Below are 24,712 nucleotides of genomic sequence, written 5' to 3' on the forward strand. Positions count from 1 at the left end.
TTATGTACGACACGGAGAGATTATTTCTGGACAGAATGCCAGTAGTCCACGTGTGGGTGAGGCAGAGAGATAAGACCACTACCTGGGTCAGAGGAGCACAATCTGACAACCACTGAAGTGCTAGCTCACTATGCAGCTGTCACTAACCCTCCTGATGCCCAGGTGGGAGTACTGGTAATATAACTCCCAGATCGTTGGCTGCCTACCAACTACTAACTACTAGTATGGAAGGGAAAACTTACATTAAACACTTGAAAAGACTAAATTTTTACCTAAAATTCACCATGACCCAATGTAAACCTTTGACAACATGAAGGAATTCAAGAAAAAAATAATAATTTTGCCCCTGTTTTAGGGATTCCTGAAGCCCTTTTGTGGACCCGCTATAGATCCATGGATCAATGGTTAAGAAATGCAGTAAAGCTTGAGGGCATTATTTTGTATGCATGCATGTGTGTATGTTTCTGTGCATTCATCTGGGAAGGGAGTCCACTGCTTTCATCAGATTCTCAATGAGGACTATGACCCACCCAAAAATGATTAAGAACCTCTGATCAAGGGAATCCTTCGCCCTAATCATTTCTCTCCATTTAAGGACTACTCAAGATAAAAAAAATTCAACATTACACTTACTTTGTAATTAGGTAGATGAAGTATTGCAGTTTCCAGATCAGGATTAGCACACTGCAACTGATTTTCATACATCAAGTTATTGGCAATCTTCATTATTGGTCCATTCATGCGATATTGTTCAGTAAGACATGAAGTTGCCTCAGGTGAATCTAAGCGCATGAATAAGGACTCAGACATTCCCAAGTTCCTGGTATCAAAGAAATATTTAGTGAAAGCCAAATCTTAATAAACCTACAATCTTCAACAACATTCATAAACTACAGTATCCATATCAAGAAAGGAAAAAGTCAAATTCTACAATGGAAACAAGAATGACTGGATGTACTGTACTAAATTCATGGCTATACATTGATATATCAAATTTTAATTCTTTTGTTTCTCAGCCATCATGGCACAGGAAAAATAAATATGTTCTAATTGTGGCATCTTGGAAGAAAAAGGCATAAAAAATAGGAATGATTAACCCTTTTGTGTGTGGGATATCCGCAAATATTTAAACACATTATCCCCTTACGTTTCATACTACAATTAATAAGAATATAATTTTCTCTTTCTTCCTATGTTCACCATTTCTCATGTTAGTGAGGCATGCCCAGAACAGATAAAGATATCGCCTCTGGCTCACACTCACTCTTTAGCCATCATGTATTATGCAAAGAAACCAGAGCTCTCTATCCACATTCAGGCCCCACAAAACTTCCCATGGTTTCCCCTGACTGCTTCATATGCCCTGGTTCAGCCCACTGATCATCACAGTGACCCCTGTGTACCACACTACTCCAATTTGCTCCACCCTTTCCACGCTTACACCCTTCTGCATGTTCAGGCTTCAAGCCTTCAAAGCATCTTTCATTCAATCCTTCTATTTCCCCCTTGATTTACCCTTTATCCTTGTTCCTTCCACTTCTGAAATACATACCCTTTTAGACATTTTCTCCATATGTCCAAACATTTTCAGCCGACACATTTCAACTTTCTCATACATACTCCTCTTTCTATGCTACATCTCTCTTATACCATTACCTCTTATTTGATCACACGTCCTCAAACATTTCACTTCCACCCCCTTCTTTACATTTTTGCCTAACGCCCATTCCTCGCATCCATACAGCACTGACAAGACTACTATACCATCAAGCATATCCAAATTTGCTCTTACAGACAGTGACATCTTCCACACATTGCTTGATGCACCCAGGACCTTTCCTTCCCACCTCACCAACCCGATGGCACATTTCAAATCCCACCGTTTCATTCACCAATATATCGTGTATATCTATATCTCTGACACCTGCTACCTACTAAAACTTCCTCAAGGGGGTGTCACAATCGAGTCTCCAAAACAGTAAAATCCAGTGTCACTTCTTAGCCTTTAGCACCTCACCCTTAAGAGGCTATTGGCAAAAGGCAACTCTAGTGCAGTGTTTGCAGAGGCTCCTACCTAGAGTTCCCACTGACTACTTCTAACTAAAGCTCCTGCCTAATATTTCTAACTAGTATTTCAACCTAACATTTCTACCCAATGTTCCTGCCTAAATGTTCCTACCTACTACTTCTATCTACTGCTCCTACCATTTGGCTAAATGTCATGGCTTGCATATAGTGCTCACTGCAAGAAAATCTAACGCTTCAACAAAAGAGCTGTGCGAGTTAAGTGCTGTGTTGAGTTATACACGACAAGAAGAGATTGCATTTTGCGGACAGAACACACAAAGTCCACGTGTGGGTGAGGTAGAAAGAAAAGACAGATACCTGTGCTAGAGGAGTGGAACTTGACAACCAATGAATTGGTGATTTACTATGCTGATGTCAATAACCCTCCTGATACTCAAGCATGAATACTGGTAATATCACAGCTATACCTACTCCCAGGTATCTAAATCACTCCACTTCTTCCAAGTTCTCTCCACCCAAACTTTCATTCGAAGCAACTTGTCTCTCTTCACTGCTAACCCTGGTAGCCTGCTTTTATTCATGTTTAATCTCAGCCTTCTCCTTTCACACACTACCCAAAAGTCAAAAATCAGTTTCTGCAATTTCTCACTTGAATCTGCCTCCAGCACTGTGTAATCAGCAAATAACTGGCTTACTTCACAGGCCTGCCCAACACACTGTATATCTGCTCCTCTCTCCAAGACCCTTGCATTCACTTCTTTCATCATTCCATCCATTAACAAATCAAACAGCCACAGTGACATCACACACCCCTGATGCAGATCCACCCTCAACTGGAACCATTCACCCTCCCTTTCCCAAGTAAATTGATGATCAACTAAACCGAGTGAAACATTATCTAAATCTGCTACAGGCCCTTTAACTTATTCTACCTTACGACCTTACTTCCAGGGATATAAGGTACTTCAGGCATATTTTAAGTTATACATAGAGAAGAGTGGTATTTTTGTGAGTTTTTAATGACAAACAAATTTGATTACGAAAGATTTTCATAAGTAAAATTTACTGCATGAAGACACAGCTTCAAATATTACACTTGTTAACAATATTTGAAAAAGTTAAAGAAAAAGAATCAAGAACATGTGACATATTTAAGAAAAATACGTGAAAAACTTCCATCCTGTCTAGTTTCTTTGTTAAAACATTACACATCATGAAATATCTGTGTTCCTGTCCAGTATGAACAGTTTGCAATATGTCTCTAGTGTATTAATTACTTCTTCATTTTTGCCAGGACTCAGGTAAAACTAAAACTAATCATATCTAAATAGTTTATCTTATACATAAAAAATCATTACTGTCAACACATGTGCCAAAGGCCTTCTTGCCCAAGCAGTACTTTAAGAAAATCATTCTATAACCCAAAGTATAACTTCCTTTGTCATGTACATTATGGCAGTACATGCAACCCAGGGATATGTCACTATCCTTGTCCTCTAGAATAGGCAGAGTCCTCCTTTAAAATGGCAAATTACCTTCAAAACACACTGAAAAACTTAAAGTATACAATGAATGAGTAAACACCATCACAAGTTCTCTTCCATCAGAAGCAATGACTGAGTATACAATTACCCAGTGGATCCAGTACCTGGGGATCTTAGTAACCACAGGTGGACCTGCTCATGATGTTTTAATGCTCTCCTCCCAGTAGTAAACATTTTCCTGAGAGCTAAATACATAGACTGATGACCTCAAGCACTGTTGATGGACTGAGACCAACAGAACCAAATCTACCTTTCCACCATACAGAATCTGTTCTCACATTCATAAGATATTAACTCTTTTGAGGGCTCCATCACACTTGTAACCCCATTCTGGAAGAGTCAGCTTAGTTTCCTCTTCTCAAGCTCAGCTTGCCTGCTTCCTATTACTGGTTTAAATGCTGATTACTGGGCTCTTCATACATGGAAATTCTCTGAAAATCTTTTATGTTTTAGGAATGTAGAGCAAATGATCTTTCAACATTCAAAGAGACCCCTGCAATTGGTCTGGGGATCCTTTCAGGAATGTGGAAGCAATGCAGAGGAGCTTATATACCTCTCTTGTTTGCACTTTTCCATGACAAAGAACACTAAACAATGGGTTATGTTAAAGAACTACACCAACCTACATCATACAAGCCCCTCAGGTCTTTCTCCATTTAGAGACTCAGGACTATTGCAATTCACCCCACTTTGATTCTCTAAGAAATGAAAAAGTTCTTTAACTCCTGGAATCACATCTCTTCAACCTGAAATCCACTGCAGATGCTCTTCTATAAAAGAACCCATCATTCTCACTGCCCTTGCCTCAGGTCAGTAAGCAATTGAAAAATACACAGAGTCCAGAGGTTAACACTTCGTTAAGTTTCAAAAGGACATTAAATGGATTTCATTTCAACAAATTCAAAGTGTGTAGCAAATAAATATTTTCATCACTGGCTGGAATGACAGAAAATCATACCATTAATCATGTTCAGTCAATATCCTAAAATAATGTAAAGACTCTACCAATGGTTACAGTGGAGACTGCCTCTCTCTCCAGCCACAAAGTTGCATCTCTCAGAAAGTAATGACACAGAAAGTAACAAAAAATCATTAGGATATCCTAGCCTTCCTAGAATGTCTGAGCAAATGATGCAAGTAAAGTTACCTCTACCCTCATCTACCCAGGAGACAGTGAAGACTGCCTCTCTCTTTCTCCAGCCACAAAGTTGCATCTCTCAGAAAGTAATGACACAGCATGTAACAAAGTAATGACACAGCATGTAACAAAAAATCATTAGGATATCCTAGCCTTCATACAATGTCCGAGCTAATGATGCAAGTAAAGTTACCTCTACCCTCATCTACCCAGAAAAACTATCCCAGAACTATTGTAGTGGGGAATTTGTGAAGTTCAGCAAATACCTCCACAAGATACTTCCTCTGCCAGGACATTCCAGGAATACAGTGTGTCATGCTCAAAGGTCCCTCCACCCTTCATATGGATATACTCTCATTATTTTTGTTCACAAGAGAGAGTCTGCAATGGAAGTAATATTAAAAAATCTAGAATACATTTTTCATCTAGCAAGGGAGATAAGTGAGCAAATCTTTGGCTCCTTTCCTTTCCTTTTTTCCACTATTTGTCTCTTGCCCCTACTTTTCATTCTAACTCTGATTTACAGTATGTAATAATTTCTACATACGTCAGGAAGAAGCATGGTGGCTTCCTCAACTCTCATCAAGGGCTCCCCTGCATTCCAGAGTGGTGTGCATGGTGAAGTCCCGTAGTGCTGGGGTAGTCCTGGTATAAGCAAGATAGCCTATTCTAGCTACAGTAGGGAGTTCTGAACCCTTAGGGAAATGGACTGAGCATAAAAATCAATCTCAATATCTTCGCTTAAGGAACTACCCTACAGTACGAAGGGGTTTTCCAATTTCAAACCTTTCCTTTTTCAAAAAGCTTACTTTTTTCAGCAAAATATTATATAAATTGAAAAGAAAACAAACAGTTCAAGTCGACTTCTTCAATTTCTTTTTTCTTTTCTTTTATTACTACAGTTAAATAACATTTGACAAATAATATTCACAAATGATAGTTGTAGCATTATCTGTATCTAGCAGTTCTTTACTACCATTAAACTTTAACATTCCTAAAGGTGTTTAACTTACTTAGCTTGCTTACTCTGGATGACTGGAGGCAGTTGTTTTGGGTCACCAACTAATACAAAGCAAGAGGCATGAAACAGAGGTCCTAGTGCTGCAACTTGAAGTACCTAAATATAAGAAAAATATTTATATCATACTAACACCTGCTCTTAAAGCAAAAATGTATGTAAAATAATTCCTAATTGTTTTCAACATTATGTATCTTTGAATGTACCACTGTGTCAGATGGTAAACAGTCAATTACAATGAGACAAGATGGTAACATTAAAAATGCAGGTTATAAAACTGAGAAACCTTTCTATCTGAAGTGGTTTCCACCAAGCATGAGAAATTTTATTGGATATCTCAAGAAAAATTAGGGTTAAGACCTTCCAACCCTCAGTACTTCCAGTGAGAAAGCACTATCCTTCCTCATCCTTTACAAACCAATGAGTCACACTTGCAGCAGTTCATTTGTTTTGCATCTCCATGATACTCTTTCCCCGTGTGAATACAAGCACTTTATTCCCAGTCAGTTTCTTCACTTCTTTTTCCAGACCTCCATGATGTAGCAGTTAGCATTGCTGACTGTGATGCACTCATGGGCCTCCAGAGGTCGAGCCCAGATAGGTTTGAATCCTGGTCATGAGAGTCAGTCAGCAGTCAACCCAGCTGTTCATCCTCCAACAGTAACAGTCAATATACTGGGTACCTGGCTTAGGATAGGGTCTATGTACATATGATGCAAATGAGAGACTCGATTAAAGCATTCAGTTGTCTGTGTCCTCTTAGATAAAAGAAAAGAAAAGTAGATAAACTAGCAGTCTGCAAACTGAAAAAAGTGCATGTAACCTGACATACACTAACACATAATGGATATAACACTGTATTCAGTCCCCTGCTATTTCCATCCAGAAACCAGGAATAAACTGAGAAATATGAATACTCAGTAACCAGAAGATTTCAAAGGATGTGCTTGTCTACATAAAAAGAGAAAGTACTACGCTTACCTGAGAAGCTTCATCAATTATGCAAAAATCGAAGTTTCTTTTGGTAAATAAAACATGGTTGACTCCCAAGCAAGTAGTAGCAACAACAGGCTGAAAGAAATAAACAGATCATGGAGTCACACACTGTAATCATCTGTCCAATAAAAAAATTTAAATTTGAAAGGGGATGGCAAATGAAGAATTTGCCTCAGCATTTTGGCTACTATGTATTTCTGCACATCAAGTTGTAAGACATACCAGTATGAAGTGGACATCTGCAAAGGAATTCAGATAATGAATTTTCTTGACAAATATAAAATCACTACATGTCTAAACTAAAAATTATATGAGCATAAGAGCAGAATGAAAAGCTGTTGATTATATTCATAAAAAGAAAAAACTATTACATCACACAATCAATACAAACAAGCGCTTATGAAGAGTACTATACAAGAAATTATGTAAAAAAAGGTTTAAAGAGGGAATGACGATGGTTTAAAATTATGCAAAGTAAAGGTAGTGCAAGTGTTTCAGGATTTTGCAACCTGCATACAGTAATAATGAAAAATGGAAAAGACAGATAAAGACTTGAGTTTGAGCGAATGTGGCCTGTTTTGTCTGTTTTCCTGGCACTAACTCACTGAAGCAGGGGGTAGCGATGCTGTTTCCTATGGGGTGGGGTAGTGCCAGGAATGGATGAAGGCAAGCAAGGATGAATATGTACATGTGTAATATGTATATGTCTGCTATGTGTATGTATATATGTATATAAATAAACAATATACATACAGAGTGTATTGGAATGTTGTGGTATACCGGGGTCAACAAGCTGTCAATGGATTGAGCCAGGGCATGTGAATGTCTGGGATAAACCATGGAAAGTTTTGTGGGGCCTGGATGTGGAAAGGGAGCTGTGGTTTCGTTGCATTACACATGACAGCCAGAGAATGAGTGTGAACAAACGTGGCCTTTGATGTCTTTTCTTAGCCCTACCTTGCATGTGCACAGGGAGAGGGGGAGTTGCTGTTTCATGTGTAGAGGGGTGGCGATGAGAATGGATGAAAGCAGCATGCATGAATATGTACAGGTGTATATATGTACATGTCTGTGTAAGTATATGTATGTACATGTTGAAATGTATAGGTATGTATATGTGCATGTGTGGGTGTGTATGTAAATACATGTGTATGTGTTGGGCCATCCTTTCTTCCATTTCCTTGTGCTACCTCACTAATGTGGGAGACATCAACAAAGCATAATGTAAACAAAGTATATACAAAGATGCAAAGTCACATTGTCATACCCTTGCTACCTAAAGACACTACCTAAAGACACCTTTCATGAAAGGGTCCTGGAGTTACTAACATGTTATTACTTGGATTCAGTCAATCATTTCCAATAAGCTAAATTCCAGTATAAGGATTTACCAAACACATAAAGAAATACTTACTGAATTCATGCCTACCTTACTGTCATAAAATTTTGACAAAGACAACACATCTCGGAATCTGCTAGTTATCTTCTCATCGGCATAAGACAACAAATCTGAATGAATGCGAGAGATTCGCCCAAGACGAAGAAAATCAATATCATGTTTCTGAAAATGAAGAAAGTTAACTAAAATGTAACCAAAAGCAAGAACATATTTTTTTCAAAATTATACTCCTTAATCACTATGTAACGTGACACCCTGTATCTCAACTACAATGATGTTTTCTAAATGAGGGTTTTGATCATTTAAAAGACCCTCTTCTGTGAGGTGGTCTAAAGAGCACAAGGCATTCTCTAGGAAATCTCAAGGAAAATCAGGGCTGGCACCTTCCAACCCTCAGTATTTCCAGTATTTCCTCATCCCTCACTAACCAATTATCCAAGATTAAAGCTACTCATTTTAGGTCCCCCCCAGGCCAATCAGTGACTGCCACACGAAGGATATTGTTAATTCACTTACTCCCAGCTTAGTTAGCAGCTCAAAGATTTTGTACATCATAGGTGTCAATCTAAAACTGGTCACAGTGAAAGACTTTTAGGAAAAATAGAGAAACTCAAGGCAGGGGTAAGAAAACCAGGAAAAAAAATACTCATTTGATATAATCTCAGAATGAAAATTTTTTCAATTTCAGAACTTATATTTCTCTCTGTTGTGGTTTGTCCTGTCAGTATGAGAGCATACTTATATGAAGAAGGGTTTAGAGAAAAACCTCCATACAAGAAGGTTTGAAAAAAATCTCAATAGTGATTCAAAAACAAAATGAAGGAGGAATCCACAGTGCTACACAGGCAGATCCACAAAATTTAAACTAAACTATCAACTAACAAAAGATGTAGACAAGCTCCACCAATAGTTTCCTTGATATCCTTTAAATAAGTTTACGCCGAGGCCACCTTCTTCATATCATATACTCCAGCTCAGAGCCTAGGATGAGCCAATGCAATGAGTTTCTTAATCTATCTATCTATTTATCTATTATACTTTGTCGCTGTCTCCCGCGTTAGCGAGGTAGCACAAGGAAACAGGCGAAAGAATGGTCCAACCCATCCACATACACATGTATATACATACATGTCCACACACACACACATATACATACCTATTCATCTCAACGAATACATATATATACACACACACAGACATATACATATATACACATGTACATAATTCATACTGTCTGCCCTTATTCATTCCCATCGCAACCCTGCCACATGAAATGACAACCTCCTCCCCCGCATGTGTGCGAGGTAGCGCTAGGAAAAGACAACAAAGGCCACATTCATTCTCACTCAGTCTCTAGCTGTCATGTATAATGCACTGAAACCACAACTCCCTTTCCACATTCAGGCCCCACAAAACTTTCCATGGTTTACCCCAGATGCTTCACATGCCCTGGTTCAACCCATTGACAGCACATTGACCCCAGTATACCACATCGTTCCAATTCACTCTATTCCTTGCCCTCCTTTCACCCTCCTGCATGTTCAGGACCCGATCATTCAGAATCTTTTTCACTCCATCTTTCCACCTCCAATTTGGTCTCCCACTTCTCCTCGTTCCCTCCACCTCTGACACATATATCCATTTTGTCAATCTTTCCTCATTCATTCTCTCCATGTTCCCAAACCATTTCAAAACACCCTCTTCTGCCCTCTCAACCACACTCCTTTTATTACCAAACATCTCTCTTAACCTTTCTTTACTTACTCGATCAAAACACCTCACACCACATATTGTCCTCAAACATCTCAATTCCAGCACATCCACCCTCCTCTGCACAACTCTATAGCCCATGCCTCACAACCATATAACATTGTTGGAACCACTATTCCCTCAAACATACCCATTTTTGCTTTCTAAGATAACGTTCTCGACTTCCACACATTTTTCAATGCTCCCAGAACTTTCGCTCCCTCCCCCACCCTATGATTCACTTCTACTTCCATGGTTCCATCCGCTGCCAAATCCACTCCCAGATATCTAAAACACTTCACTTCCTCCAGTTTTTCTCCATTCAAACTTACCTCCCAATAAACAATGAAATATGCCTTACTGAAAAGGGTTACAGTGTTCCAGGGTGCACAAACAAATGGTGCCCTCAATTATCTCTGAAGAAGCCCAAAATGTCCCAGAGACATTAACAGGGAACCTTAGAAGTAGGTCACATGTTGTTTGATGATGACAAGCAAGTTTTAGGAAAAATAAGAAAATGTTTTTTATAAAGAAAAGAACAAATGGAGAACACTGGTGATGGTGCCAAGTGGGGATGTAGTAACAGACAGTAATGAGTTGGAGAAGATGGAATGAGAACTCTGGAAGACTGTTGAATGTATTTGATGATGGGGTGGTAGATGTTGGGTGTTTGGGTAAGGTAAGTATGTGAAGTGAGAGTCATAGGAAGTGATATGGAGCAATGAGAAGTACTGGTGAAAGATTTGCACAAAATGGAACCATGGAAGCTGAAGTGAGTCATAGGGTGAATGAGAGGGCAAAGGTTCTGGGAGTATTGAAGAATGTGTAGAAAGACAGGTGACTATCTGTTGATACAAAAATTGATATGTTGGAAAGTTTAGTGGTCACAATGGTGTTGTATGGATGCAAAGATGGGCTATAGATAAGAATGTATAGATGAGGGTGAATGTGTTGGAAATGAAATATTTGTGTTTGAAAGTTGATCAAGTAACCAATGATAGGGTAAGAAAGAAAAGTGATAATATGAAGAATAAGGGTGACAGAGCCGTAGAGGGTGTGCTGAAATTATTTAGACATACGTAAACAATTAGTGAAGAGAGGTCGACTGAAGTGGAGGGAACAACAAGAAGGGAGAGATCAATTTGGAGATGGAAGAACAGAATGAATAAATGTTTGAGTGTTGCATGATCTAGATCCACCTTGTCCTTCATTTACTAAAGGGTTCAATAATACTTTTAACTTGAAACAATAACAATCATCCCATATACCTTCCCAACTATCCTACCAAGATCTATCTATTCGTTTATCAATATCTGTATCTCGGATGCCTGATCCCTCTGGAAACTTCCTCAACAGGGTGGCTACAGCAAAAGAGTCTTCATTACTTTTGAACTCCAGTGCCATTTCTTAGCCTTTAGTGCCTTATCCTTAACAGGCTATGGCAGAAGGCAGCTCTAGCAGTGTTTTCAGAGGTTCCTACCTTATGTTCCTACAACTACTTCTACCTAATGTGTCTACCTCATATTCCTGCCTAGTGTTATAACCTACTACTACTACTAATACCTAATGCTACCAGCTAATGCTCCTACCTATTACTTCTACCTAAGCTGATGTCTAAAGTTCCTACCCACTAATTTTATCTACTGCTCTTATCATTTTGTCAAAAGGCAGGGAAAGCACAAAGCACTCACCACAGGAAAATCTTGAGTGCAAAGAATGAGTTGTGTGAGTTAAAAGTGTTGTCAGCTGTTATTTGTGACAAGGAGAAATTGTATGTTTGTGGACAGATTACCAGCAGTCCGTGTACAAGTGAAACAGAAAGACAGTTACCCAAGTCAAAAGGAGTGCAACCTGACATCCAGTGAAGTGCTGGCTTACTACACAGCCATCACCAACCTACTGCTAGCAAGATTTGTGTCTCTAATGCTTACTGACAGTTACTCCCATACCTTTCATAGCAGAAAATTACTATATTTGTCCAATTCAGTGCAAAATCACCTGTCCATGCTGCCAAACACACACTTCATATTCAACTATACCTTTACCTACATTTTATACTATCTCACGCCTATTAAGTGTTGTCAGGAATTATTTGTGACTAGGAAAAAATTGTATGCTTGTGGACAGAATATCAGCAGCCCATATGTGGGTGAAGTAGAAAGAAGAGACAGTTACCTGAGTCAAAGGAGTGCAACTTGACAACCAGAAGTGCTGGCTCATTACACAGCCATCACTATTCCTCCCAATACCCAGGCGGATAACAACTGCAATATAACTCCCTGGTCAGTGGCTGCCTACCAACTAATACCTACTGCTAGCAAGATTTATACCTCTAATGCTTACAGACAGTTACTCCCATACCTTTCATAGCAGATAATTACTATATTTGTCCAATTCAGCATAAAATAACTTGTCCATGCTGCCAAACACACACTTCAAATCTATTCAACTATTCCTTTATTGACATTTTATCCTATCTATAGCCTATTCTATCGTTCCAATTACTGCTGCATTAATGCTCTTCAAACCTCCCTATACTCATTCCACACTCTCCTATTTTCCAACTCTATTGTACCTGTACAATGCTATTAAATTCTCATAAGTACAAAACTGTTCCTAAGAGAGCCTTTTTTTATGAAATGATCCAGAAATCTATCAATACCATAATCTTTTCAATCCATGTATTTCATTACAAAAGTAGAGGACTAACAACAATAACTTGTTCACTGGGTTGGTTTCAATCAAGTAATACAAGGTGAACATATTTCAAACTAGCATCTCTGGAGAAGTCTTCAGTAAATGATTCATTCAACAAAAAAGATTTCACCAAAAGAATTCAGTTAACCGTTGATCTTGTGTGATTCTGATAACGGATTAAAATTCTTCCTGAAAAAGGTCTGCACGAACAGAATCCTGGGTCATTCCAACAGTGTATATTAAACTATGAAAGAACCCAAAGAATATCCACCCAACAAACATATTCAACTCCATTATCATTCACATGGTGTGCACCAGAACCCAATATTCTGTGCAAAATCAGATTTACACATAAAATTCAAATGATGAATATGGAAACAGCCTGAGCCTGTCCTCTAAGATGAATGAATATGTGGCATACACCTTGACGGTAAATGAAGAAATCATGTAGAAAGCATTGCTCTTCCCCATTTAAGTATAAATCAAATTGTAAATGTAAACCAAGATCTGCTATTAAATGCATGATAAAGAAAAAACTATGATGTCGTTGTTACATCTGTGTTTATGAACATGGAAAAACCTGATCCTATATTTGAAAAACTAACCTTGAGTTTCAACAATATATTATATTTGAAAAACTAACCTTGAGTTTCAACAATATATTATCAACAGCAGAGTGTGTGTAGCTGGTGACCAGAACGGAATATCCAAGGGTAACCATAAGACGAACCATAGCAACTATAGTGGAGGTCTTGCCTATTTCAAAGAAAAAACAATCAGAAAATTAATACATTCTCAGCAACTGTTTTAGCAACAGAGAGGCATCACCAAAAACTTACGAGTACTGAAGTACTCTTTCCACTTGCAAACTTTAATCTCAATAACAATTATTGTCACGAGCTGCACTTGCAGTTTACAACCATAATCCTCTTGAGTCAATAAACAAAATACTGACAAAGAAGATTCTTCACCCTTTCGGTCTTAAACACACTGAATAAGTTGTCACCTAAAGCCTGAGCAACTTCTCATTAATTTGTAACCTTGTGACCCCTTGTATGAGGTTCCTATGTTTTTAAGCTCAGTCCACATAGCAGCACAGTAATGGGGGGCTCCTTTGGGGTAAGAAGGTCCTCAACAACTATGCACTCTTTTCTTTTCATCAATGATGATGCAAGCCTTGTTTTACATGACTTCACATTTACAGAGTTCCCAGTTGCATTGGAGGTCAACTAACACCAACCTTAGGAAAATCAACAGTACGTGAAATATTTAAAACACATTTCTTGTTCTTAACCATTTTAGTTCTACTGTCTTCAATTGAGACACAATAACAGGATGCAACTGTTTTAAGTCAAGAAAACATGCTTTCCTGCTACAAGCACAATTCCATGCAAACTGGAATTGTCTGGAGGCCTCAGTAACCCACTAATGACCATAATGGGGGGGATTCCACACCTTTTAAGGGACTTATGTCTGCAACAACCAATTCTGTCTGTAGCATCCATCACTGTGCACGAGTCACCACATACCTCTGTCTTTACATGCATCCCTAACATTCACCATTCCATGCATTCTTCAACTATTTCTCTCCCTCCAGTATTCTTCCACTCTACTGCCTCATGTCATAGGTGGTCTTAACCTCACACCAACTCCTTTAATCGTACTTTGAAACATTCTCTTTGTAAACTCCCAGTCTTGTATTTTTCTAAATGCTCAAACATCCTGAAAATATTATGTTTCACCCACTCCACAACTCTAAAATTCATCCCTTTGCATTCCCTGCCATACCATATTTCTCATAAACCCCCTCATTTCTTCCTTCATTCCATCATCACACCACATGCTCCTCTCAAATAGCTCATTTCCACAGCCTGGATTCTTGACCTCTATGACTAATTTCATGCCCATGTTTTGGCTCCATGGGCCAAGGTTGGAAGGACTAAGCTGTCCCTCAATCCTTTCTCCACTTTCATGCTTACACTTCTACCCTTCATCATTCTACTGAGGGACCCAATGGCTCTTCTACCCTGCAATGCACTCTCCCTTATCTCACCTTCCATATCACCAAACTTAAAGATAGTTCCTATATTCTTAAATTCTCTCACCTCTTCCAGTCTTCCTTCCCCATATTTATAATTATCACAGTCTAGCATACTTTCCTTTCTCACTAGAGACCTTTGCAAAAATTATATTTTCATTGTTTCCATTCAAAAACCTTTCTTTTAATTTTACTTGCATTTACCTTCATTTGCATAAGCTTACACACATCATAAAACACACAATCATCTGCAACTCCTCTTCACTCTAAGCAAACAACACAGTATCATCCACACACATGCTTGTCACTAGCCACCATTACCTCACTACCCTACTCCATCTCTACATCCCCTTCCTCTAATTTTAGCCACCATTACCTCACTACCTTACTCCATCTCTACATCCCCTTCCCTTAATTTTGCTTTCATCTCACTGATCACTACATCCATTCATTAAAAAGACATGGCGACACCATGCAACCTTACCTCATACCAAAAGTATAATAAAGCTTACACTCGACTCTCCATTTTTACACGTGCATTCGCTCCTCTTAAGAAGATTTTCACACCATCCAACTGCTGTCCCCCTACCTAGTAATCCTTAACACATCCCATAAAGCATTCCACTTAACTTTGTCATACACATTCTCAAGATACATAAAAGCTGCATACAGCTTGATACCTTCTGCAAGACTGACAGCAAGACGTACACATCACTTTCAGTACAGGGGGTAACAAAATTACAAAAGAACTTTTCAAAGGTAATAAAATGATTCTCTGAGCTCATGGTTTCCACATACCTGTTCCTGGGAATCCTTTTACAAGACTATAGCTCTGGGCCATAAGGGTTTTAAGAACTGCTCTTTGTTGCATCTTGTTTAGACACTTAAGGATATGCTTTCCCTTTGACACTATATCAGGAGAGAGCCCTTTCTTGAATGATGGAGGGTTTCTGAAATTAATAAAGAAATACATTTTTTACATTTTAAGCACATGTGCATAAACATCCATATTTATGAATATATATATACATCTATGGACTGAACCAGGTCTGTGGGACCTGGATATAGATAGGGAGCTGTGGCTTCAGTGCATTACACATGACAGCTAGGGACTGACTGTGAAAGAAATGTGGCCCATTTTGTCTATTTTCCTGGTGTTACCTTGCTGAAGCAGGGGATAATGATGCCGTTTCCTGCGTCAGTGAGGTAGCATCAGAAAAAGGATGAAGAACGGCCCATCCACTCATATACACACATTTACACAAATGCCTAAACACACACATATACGTATACATATCAACATATATACATATACATATGCATAGACATAATACATATGTGCATATTCATATATGCTTGCCTTCATCCATTCCTGGCACCACCCCCCCACAGGAAACAGCATCACTGCCCTCCACTTGAATGAGGTAAGGTCCGGAAAACACATAAAGGCCACACTCAGTCTCTAACTGTCATGTGTAATGCATCGAAACCACAGCTCCCAATCCAAATCCAGGCCCCACAGAACTTTCCACGGTTTACCCTAGATGTTTCACATGCCCTGGTTCAGCTCACTGACAGCATGTCGACCCTGGTATACCACATTATTCCAATTCACTCTATTCCTTGCACACCTCTCACCCTCCTGTATGTTCATGCCCTAATCGCCCAAAATCTTTTTCACTCCATCTTTCCATCCCAAATTTGGTCTCCTGCTTCTCCTTCTTCCCTCCACCTCTGACACATACATCCTCTTTGTCAACATGTCCTCACTAATTCTCTCCTTATGTCCAAACCATTTGAACATGCCCTTTTCTGCTCTCTCAACCACACTCTTTTTATTACCACACATCTCTCTTACCCTTTCACTACTTATTCAATCAAATCACCGCAAACCCAATATTATCCTCAAACATTTCATTTCCAACACATCAACCCTCCTCCAAACAACCCTATCTATAGCCCATGCCTCGCAACCATATAATATTGTTGGAGCGACTATGTCTTCAGACCTACCCATTTTTGCTCTCTAAGACAACACTCTCTCTTTCCACAATTCTTCATTGCTCCCAGAACCTTCACCCCCTCCCCCACCCTGTGACTCACTTCTGCTTCCATGGTTCCATTCGCTGATAAGTCCACTTCCAGGTATCTAAAACACTTCATTTCCTCCGTTCTTGTTTTACATAAATACTATTCTTAATGGCTTATAATTTGAAAAAAAAAAAATTCTGACATTATATCAATTACATGGTAGCTAGTGACCACATAAATTATGAAAATAACAAACCAGTTTGAGGAGATGAGGAGAAAGACATGCAGCTGATGAAATATTTTTGAAACTGCTTGAAAGTAGTTCTACAGTATCAACTGTGTTTTGAATGCAAGTGGCAACAACATCTGTTAAAGGTTAGAAGGCAAATTAAAGAAATGATTATGTGTATCACCACAAAGTAACTAATGACTAATAAATGGCCTCACACATCATAAATATGTTTTAATAGGAAAACCTACCTATCCACCACAAGAAATCTGAGAGAAGTTGCCCGAGGCGTGTCCATCTGCAGCTTGGCCAAGTTAGTAAAGTTGATGCTCATTGTGTTCTGATATTCACAACGATCCACATGAAAGATTCTATCATGCCAGTAAGGGCACAACTTTAAATCCCTGAAAAAACATGAAGAATTATATGATATACGAATGGTAAGAGCTCACAAACAAAGAACTTTGACCTCAAAATAGTATTTTCCTGTTTATAAATTTTTTTCACTCCCATTTCTAAAACTCTGGCTTTTACCAAGTAGCAACAGCTTCGACTCTGCTACAGTATCTTTCTCTGTTATTCTAAAGAAAACCTCACATTCTTCTAAATGAAGCTAAAACAGAATATTAGAATTAATACACCATCACTTAACATTATCTAAACCACAGCATCCACAACCTTCTTCCTAGAATGTATATGATGGAACTATCCACCGTTTTTTTATGTTGGAAGCTTTAGTCACGGACAAAAGCCCACATCAAGGCTTGATCTTAATTGAAATATAGATATAGAGATTAATGGAAGGGAAAAAGAAGAGACATGGGATAGTATTTACGAATTTTGGAGGAAGTGATCAACATGTCTCTTGAAACATGCCAGGTCATAGTTACTGGAAAAGATATGAGAACATATAGAGTTCCAAAGCTTTGAGAAGCAGGGAAAGAAACAGCTATCAAAACAGCCCACCTATGAGTTGCTAACAGTCATACAGTAATCATGTTGACATTTACGTGTGCTATTTAGAGCTTGGGGTGAAACATGACATCAGTAAAGAAGGCATGGAATCCTTCAAATGTGGGCAGTAAAAAATAGGCTCATAATTATTGTAAGGTTCATCTATACTAGGCATCTACATACATTGTAGGAACTGTCCTTTAAGGTTAAATCAGTATGTCTATCATAGCTTGCAATGAGACTGCCCCTTTCCAAAATATCTTATGATAGGGACTAATTGCAATTGATTTTCATGCAAAGAGTGGACAATGATGTATAATTCATGTTGGTTTGAGTACCTCATAGTTAACCACAATCTTCTTATCCACTCAAAACTGAGTGAAACTCAGTCACAATGTTCATTAATTCTATTAAACTGATATAGCGTGTTTCTAGTTACAAAATTTCTTACAAATTCTCAGAGAGGGAGTTTGAATGTTCACTAAATTCTTGGCATCCAAGGATACCTAAGTCTTTATAAAGTAATTCTACAACAAAGCTACGGTAGCTGTGTCAAACCACCTTGATTGAACAGATATCAGCCAACAGTCTCACCCTCCCTACAGAAACTTTTGTGGCACACTTTATTTGCTTTTCAATTCATAAGTAATTTCTTTGGTAAGAAATTAGTTTTCCTTTAATCCTGTGTCTTCTTTTAAAAACTGGATACTCTACCACTTTAAATTATACAACCAATACTGGAGAAGACCCTCATAAAAGTAGATGTTTGAAGGTGACAAGAATTTTACTTGGAGAAAATTATGGTCCATCTGCCAAGCTAAATGAATTAGGAGGCAAATATCCTACAAGTATATCCTCACAGAATCCTCAAAAACAAATATCTAACTCAATACTGATCTTTTCCATCACTCACTCACGAGTCGTCTGTACTCTGTGCCAATGATGATTCTTCTATCACTGTCTTGTGAAGATAAAAAATATTCAAAATTTCTCAAAGAATTTACTATACTCCCAATCATATATTTTTGAGTATGTTCACTTCTAACTTTTCCTATCTTTTCATGTGTCCCTTCTATTCTTGGTTTGTATATGTGCTAGAAAAACTTACACTCACATCAGTTAATCATAAAAGTTGAAAATACTGCGATTATGTAATTTCTACAATACCATTTGGAACTCTTCAGCAAATGCTTAGAGCTGCTTATGAAATTTGAGCATTTAAACTATCAAAGGCGGTCAGTAGGCAATATGTTTGAGGACATTTCTGCATATCCCATCCATGTGAATGCAGCTCAGGCATGAGTAGAGAATTCTGAAAAAAAAAATACTTACCTATCTAAAACAACTTTAACAGAATCTTCTCCAAATGCCATTACTGCTCCTAAACTCAGAGCAAGCTCCGTCTTTGATGACACAACAACATTATCACCAGCCTGTCAAGAAATTATTTGGTTATACATAAAAAACATAATGGTCTTTCTTCAAACTTCCCCAAAAACATTTACAAAAAGATCACAGATACTTTACAAAATCTTGATGGCTTTCAGACACTTATGAAATGCTTTCAGCACAGAAATATCATGTGATTTTAAAGACGCAGATCATCAGTATCTGAGTTAAATCCATGGACTGTGAAATCTTGCTAGCTATACATTTAGCCTCTTACACATTCATTGATGAAACCTTATTCTTTAACATCAAACTTTCTATCTATCTATTCCTCTGATGCACATTTCTCGTAGTAAATCCGTCAATGAGAAGCCACAGTTAAAGTCTCCATAACTGGTGGACTACAGTGCTACTTGTCAGTGCCTCACCCTTAACAGGCCATTGGCAGAGGGCAACTCTAGCACAGTGTTTCCAGAGGCTCATACCTAATGTTCCAACTGACTACTTCTGTTTGATGTTCCAACCAAGTACTTATACCTTATACTCCCATCTAAATGTTCCTACTCACCACTTTTACCTACTGCTCCTGTCTAATGTTCCTCCCTACTACTTCTATTTATTACTCCAATCATTTTGCCAAACGGCAGGGCTACTGCATGTTGCTCACTGCTGGAAAATCTTGAATATGTGGGCCATAAAAAGTCCAGGCCCCTATACACAAACATGATTTAACTACCAAGACCAAACACAAGCAAAAGTGATAAAACCAGTACATCACTAGTACAGGACACAAATTTCTTTGAGAAGTGTACCTGCAAACCAACACTTGCTAGTTTGGTATGACAGGGTTGACTTTGGGAGCGTGTGAAGACATGCATAAACTGGCCTGGCTCCAACTCTGTCACAGGAACTGCTTTCTCCAACATCAGCCAAGACAAACAGTCTCCACTTGCTTCTCTGTGAAAAACCACAATTCTAACTTTACTGCATGATTACACAATTGTCATTTTACTCATCAGTAAATGGGAAAATTTTGATGACATGGGAAACAGAGAGAGTGACTTATGCATCAAATCAAATACAGAGGCTCTTACTCAGATACAAATCTATAATCTTTGCAGAATTCTTTGTGAGAATGAGAAGACTAAGAATATCTAAGATGGCAGCAGAGGGGAAAAATACTGTTTAGAGCAGAAAAACAGTATACAGCCATAGCATACACACCTATATTATAGCACTATCAGAAACAGTTAGTGGGGCTTGGCTGTAAATTGTTGACTCTAAAGTTAGGCAACAAAACTACTGAATGGATTAGATAAAATAAGGCCATCATTAGTTTGATCTTGAAAATATCTAGCCAAGGCAGGATTAACAATTACGTATGTGACGAAACTAGAAAGCAGTTGTAAAAGCATATTACATTCTATCATGTCTAAGCAGATTATCTTGTAAGAATGAGAATAATTGGGATATCTAAAAGAGCAACATATGGGAAAACAATACTGAATTTTGCAAAATTCGCAATGCAGTGCAGAGAAACAACATGCACATTTAAAACGATCACCGCTAGGAAGTAAAGTTCATGCACAGATGTGAATGATTACAGTGAACGAATATAATGGTTTTCTGAACATGTCCTTATGATACAAAGAGCTTAAGAAAAGGCTGAAAACAAAGGGTAAAAAAGAAGGAAAATCTTTCTATGGGTCAGTTGAGCCTAGACACAGTGAGCTAAATAAACTATTGCTTTCAATCCATCAAAATATCAAGAGGAAAAAAATTTACATGAGAAGTGGAATTCTAACATTTAAAATACATCACAATCTTAAAGGAGGTCCTCAGAAATATATCATGAGGGAAACAACTCTAATTATCTATCTATCTATCTATATTTTTCATGCCTGTTCCATCTGGGAACACCCATCAAAGGGTACCAAATACAGGCAATGGAGAAAAGGGTGTAAAATAAGAGATAACTGTTTCAACAAAAGTCCAAAAGCTGAAGTAATGAAGATGTCGTGTGAAGGCTTAGATAGTACAAAGTATAAGAAAGAATGAAAAAGAAATTAAGAAATGAATACAGAAACATCAGAAAAGAAATGCAGAAATTTTGGACAAAACTATCAACAGCACACATCAGTTAATTAAAAAATGAAAAACTGAATGTAAGGACTTAAAGGAAAGGCATGTTGTAAATCATTACTTTTTCATAAATTTTTGCCATATCTAGCATCAGCAAGGTCATGCCAGGAACAGATGAAGAAACGGCCTCATTCACATATATCCACATCAGAACTGTCCTATAAGTACAATGCAGTGAAATCAGAACCCCCTATGTACAACAAATCCTATACACCTTTTTGTGTTATCTCCCAACTGCTTTATATAACCTGGTTCTGACCACTGAAAGCATGTCATCTCCTCTAAACCACACTGCTCTAATTTGCTCTATCCCTTGCACATCTCACACCATCCTACATGTTCAGGTCCTAAAACATCAAAGCATCCTTCACTCCACCCTTCCACCTCCCTCTTGGTTTCCCCTTCCTTGTTCCCTCCACTTCTGATATACATACCCTTTTAGTCACCCTCTCCATATGTCCAGGACATTTCATCACAATAGTGACTCTAGTTCTCTTATATATACTCCTCTTCCTACTACACTTCTCTCTTACCCTGTCGGCTTTTTATTCGATCAACCCTTCTATCTATCTATATATATCCCTCAAACCCAGTCACTCAAGATTCCCATTAATGGGATGGCTAAAGTAAAAGAGTCAACCCCTTTAACACTACATATGTCCTCAAACAATTAATTTCCAACATTCCTATCCTATTCTTTATATTTTTGCTTGAAGCCCATGCCTCATATCCATACAGCACCAATGGAACTATTTTTCCATTAAACATATCCATCTTTCCCTTTAACAATAGTGCCCTCTCTCCCAACACAATCCTCAGTATGCCCAGGACCTCTGCCCCTTCACCCACCATATGGCTCACTTCTTTTCCCATGGTTCCATTTCATGCCATATGGTGCACTACAAATTAATTAAAATACTCCACTTCCTCCAACTTTTCTCCATTCAAACTTGCACTTCAAATGACCTTTGTCTTCACTGCTAAACCTAATGACCTTGCTTTTATTCACATTTACTCTCAACTTTCTCCTTTCACAAACTCTCCTAAACTCAATACCACGCCCCACTCACTCCAACAGACAGCATAACTACCCCTCTCTCCAAGATCCATGCATTAACAAAGTGAACAGCCATGGTGATATCACACACCCCAACACAGACCCACCCTGACCTGGAACCACTCAACCCTATCTCTTCTTATGCACATGCAATGCTTACTCTCTCAATACAAGCTATTCACTGCTTCTAGAAGCTTTTCTCCCAAACCACACATTCATATATTCCAAAGAGCATTTGTATCAACTATATCATACACTTTCTCCATATCCATAAAATCCATCCAGATTCTTCTCTTTTTATAAATATTTCTCAAACAGTCTGCAAAGCAAACACATAATACACATATCCTCTACCATTGTGGGAGCCACATAGTTCCACCCAAGTTTGATATTCTGTGCATGCCACAATCTTCTCATTCTCAATTATCACTCTCCCACACAACTTACCAACTACGCTCAGCACAGTTATGTCTCTGTAATTTGAATATCCACTTTTGTATGTCTATCTATCAATATCTCTGAATGCCCACTCCCTCCAGGAACTCCCATCAAGGGGGTGGCCATGGCAAAAGAATCTCCATTTATATTTGTCCTTATGTGCCTCCCATACATACACCACTCTACGCTTGCCTCCCACATTTCTTCCCTCAACTGACCCTTCAGTGCCTTCTCTTTCATGCATACATACCATACGAAGAGATTTACAATTTCCCAAGATTTCCGATCAAGCAAAAATTTTCTTTCATATTCAAACAATTCTAAAGACAAATGAAACCTGCCTCTTTATGGCATCCTGGCACCAAAGTGCTCTCAAAGCAGCATCTCTCTTTCCGTCAGCAATTTCCAAATGCAGAAGCAGGCACCAATGACGGAAGTAATTCAAGTGGGTCTGGTGGAGTACAGTGTTGTCAATGCTACTTTCATTTCTAGTCCTTCTTATGCAGCCTCTATAAATTCTATCTTTTCAGGTTGCAGCCACACATTATATGAAAAAGTTTGTGCAAAATCATGACTATGTCAAAATAGGTACCCTTCTTTCTAGGTAAGTAGCTACCTGACTGGGTACCTAGCTATCATGAATAGGTAACATTTATCATTCAAATCAGTGTGTCCAAAGCAATTTTTTAAAAAAACATGGCACTATATCCTGAGGCACACAAATTTGTCAGAGATCATAGCAACAATTAACAATGAGGTAAAGAAGTATGAAATGCAATTTCAATCTCACATAACTGAACCATTTTGGACTATTCAGAGTGAATGTGATATAAAATAGACAAGAAAAGCAAGAGAAACACAAAAGAGAGATGTTTCTCTTGTATGAAAAGCAGGTTTTAAAATATACACCACTGTGTCCTTATTGTACCATTGTGAATATCAATTATGCTTAACAGATTCCTAGCCTTAAAAAAAAAAAGGAAAAGAGGTAAGCTTTGAAAAAAATTAAAAACCTTTTCTCTCTTAGGCATTGTCCAACAAGAGTTCTCAAGAAACCTTGGAAATAACACATTCTTACTCCCAGTCTTTTTGGTGAAGAATCAATGTCTTTCCCCATCTATCACTATCCTCCCAACTATACATATACAGCAGCAGCTTGTTTGTTTTGGACTGCCCTCTGCCAACCAGAGACCCCCAGAGCAATCTTAGATGCCCTCCTACTCCTGGCTGGTCAGACCTTAGAATTTGTACATCAAGGGCATCAACCCATTCACTACCCACTTCCCTACCTTAATTTACCCTTCATCTTTTGCGATCCTATACTCAGTCTCTCCTGGTATCTCTTAATACATGCCTCTTTTTGAAGTTCACTTACTTTCACCACCCTCGTATCACCTGTATCATTTCCTCTTTTCCAAATCACCACAAATCTAAGGGCAGTATCAAACTGAAATGCCTATTTCTTTATAAACACTGTTACTGACATACTGTATCTACTTAAATATAAGCCACCCTCACTTCTAAGCCACGAGGTGAGTTTTGGACTTATTTCAAAGGGGGGGGAAAAAAAAAGACCTATAGGCTGCACTGTACAGTTGAAGCACCTATCAGAAAAACTGGTGCAGGAAAGCATGGAAGTCAAACCATGTTATTTGTTTATGTAAATTCCAGATGTATGCAAGACAAATTGTAAATCTGTTTCAAGTGCAATTTTATGGAGATATCATTCAGACTCCTGCTGTACTTTGAAAAACACTGATATCATCTTGTAAGAGTGTTCTAAATGTCATCTAGAGGAGTAACCAAGCCCCTACAATACTGGGGAAAGCACTGAAATGAATTTAAGACAAATTTTCTAAACGACT

The 24,712-nt window shown here is 38.3% G+C and overlaps 1 protein-coding gene across 3 annotated transcripts in view; it reads right to left on the bottom strand.

Moving 5' to 3' along the window:
• Positions 1-24,712, bottom strand: part of Dna2 (DNA replication helicase/nuclease 2) — a 71,405-nt gene that overhangs the window by 10,694 nt on the left and 35,999 nt on the right. For all 3 annotated transcript variants that reach the window (XM_071665208.1, XM_071665209.1, XM_071665207.1), the window contains 10 exons: positions 23,189-23,298; positions 20,023-20,167; positions 19,154-19,254; positions 17,119-17,271; positions 15,406-15,557; positions 13,213-13,325; positions 8,154-8,285; positions 6,710-6,799; positions 5,724-5,827; positions 634-820 (listed from right to left, as the gene is read on the bottom strand). In XM_071665208.1, the coding sequence (XP_071521309.1) occupies positions 634-820; positions 5,724-5,827; positions 6,710-6,799; positions 8,154-8,285; positions 13,213-13,325; positions 15,406-15,557; positions 17,119-17,271; positions 19,154-19,254; positions 20,023-20,167; positions 23,189-23,298 (1,287 nt within the window). The remainder of the gene's footprint in view (positions 1-633; positions 821-5,723; positions 5,828-6,709; positions 6,800-8,153; positions 8,286-13,212; positions 13,326-15,405; positions 15,558-17,118; positions 17,272-19,153; positions 19,255-20,022; positions 20,168-23,188; positions 23,299-24,712) is intronic.

The sequence above is a fragment of the Panulirus ornatus genome, chromosome 9 (genome assembly GCF_036320965.1).
Source record: "Panulirus ornatus isolate Po-2019 chromosome 9, ASM3632096v1, whole genome shotgun sequence".
NCBI lineage: Eukaryota > Metazoa > Arthropoda > Malacostraca > Decapoda > Palinuridae > Panulirus > Panulirus ornatus.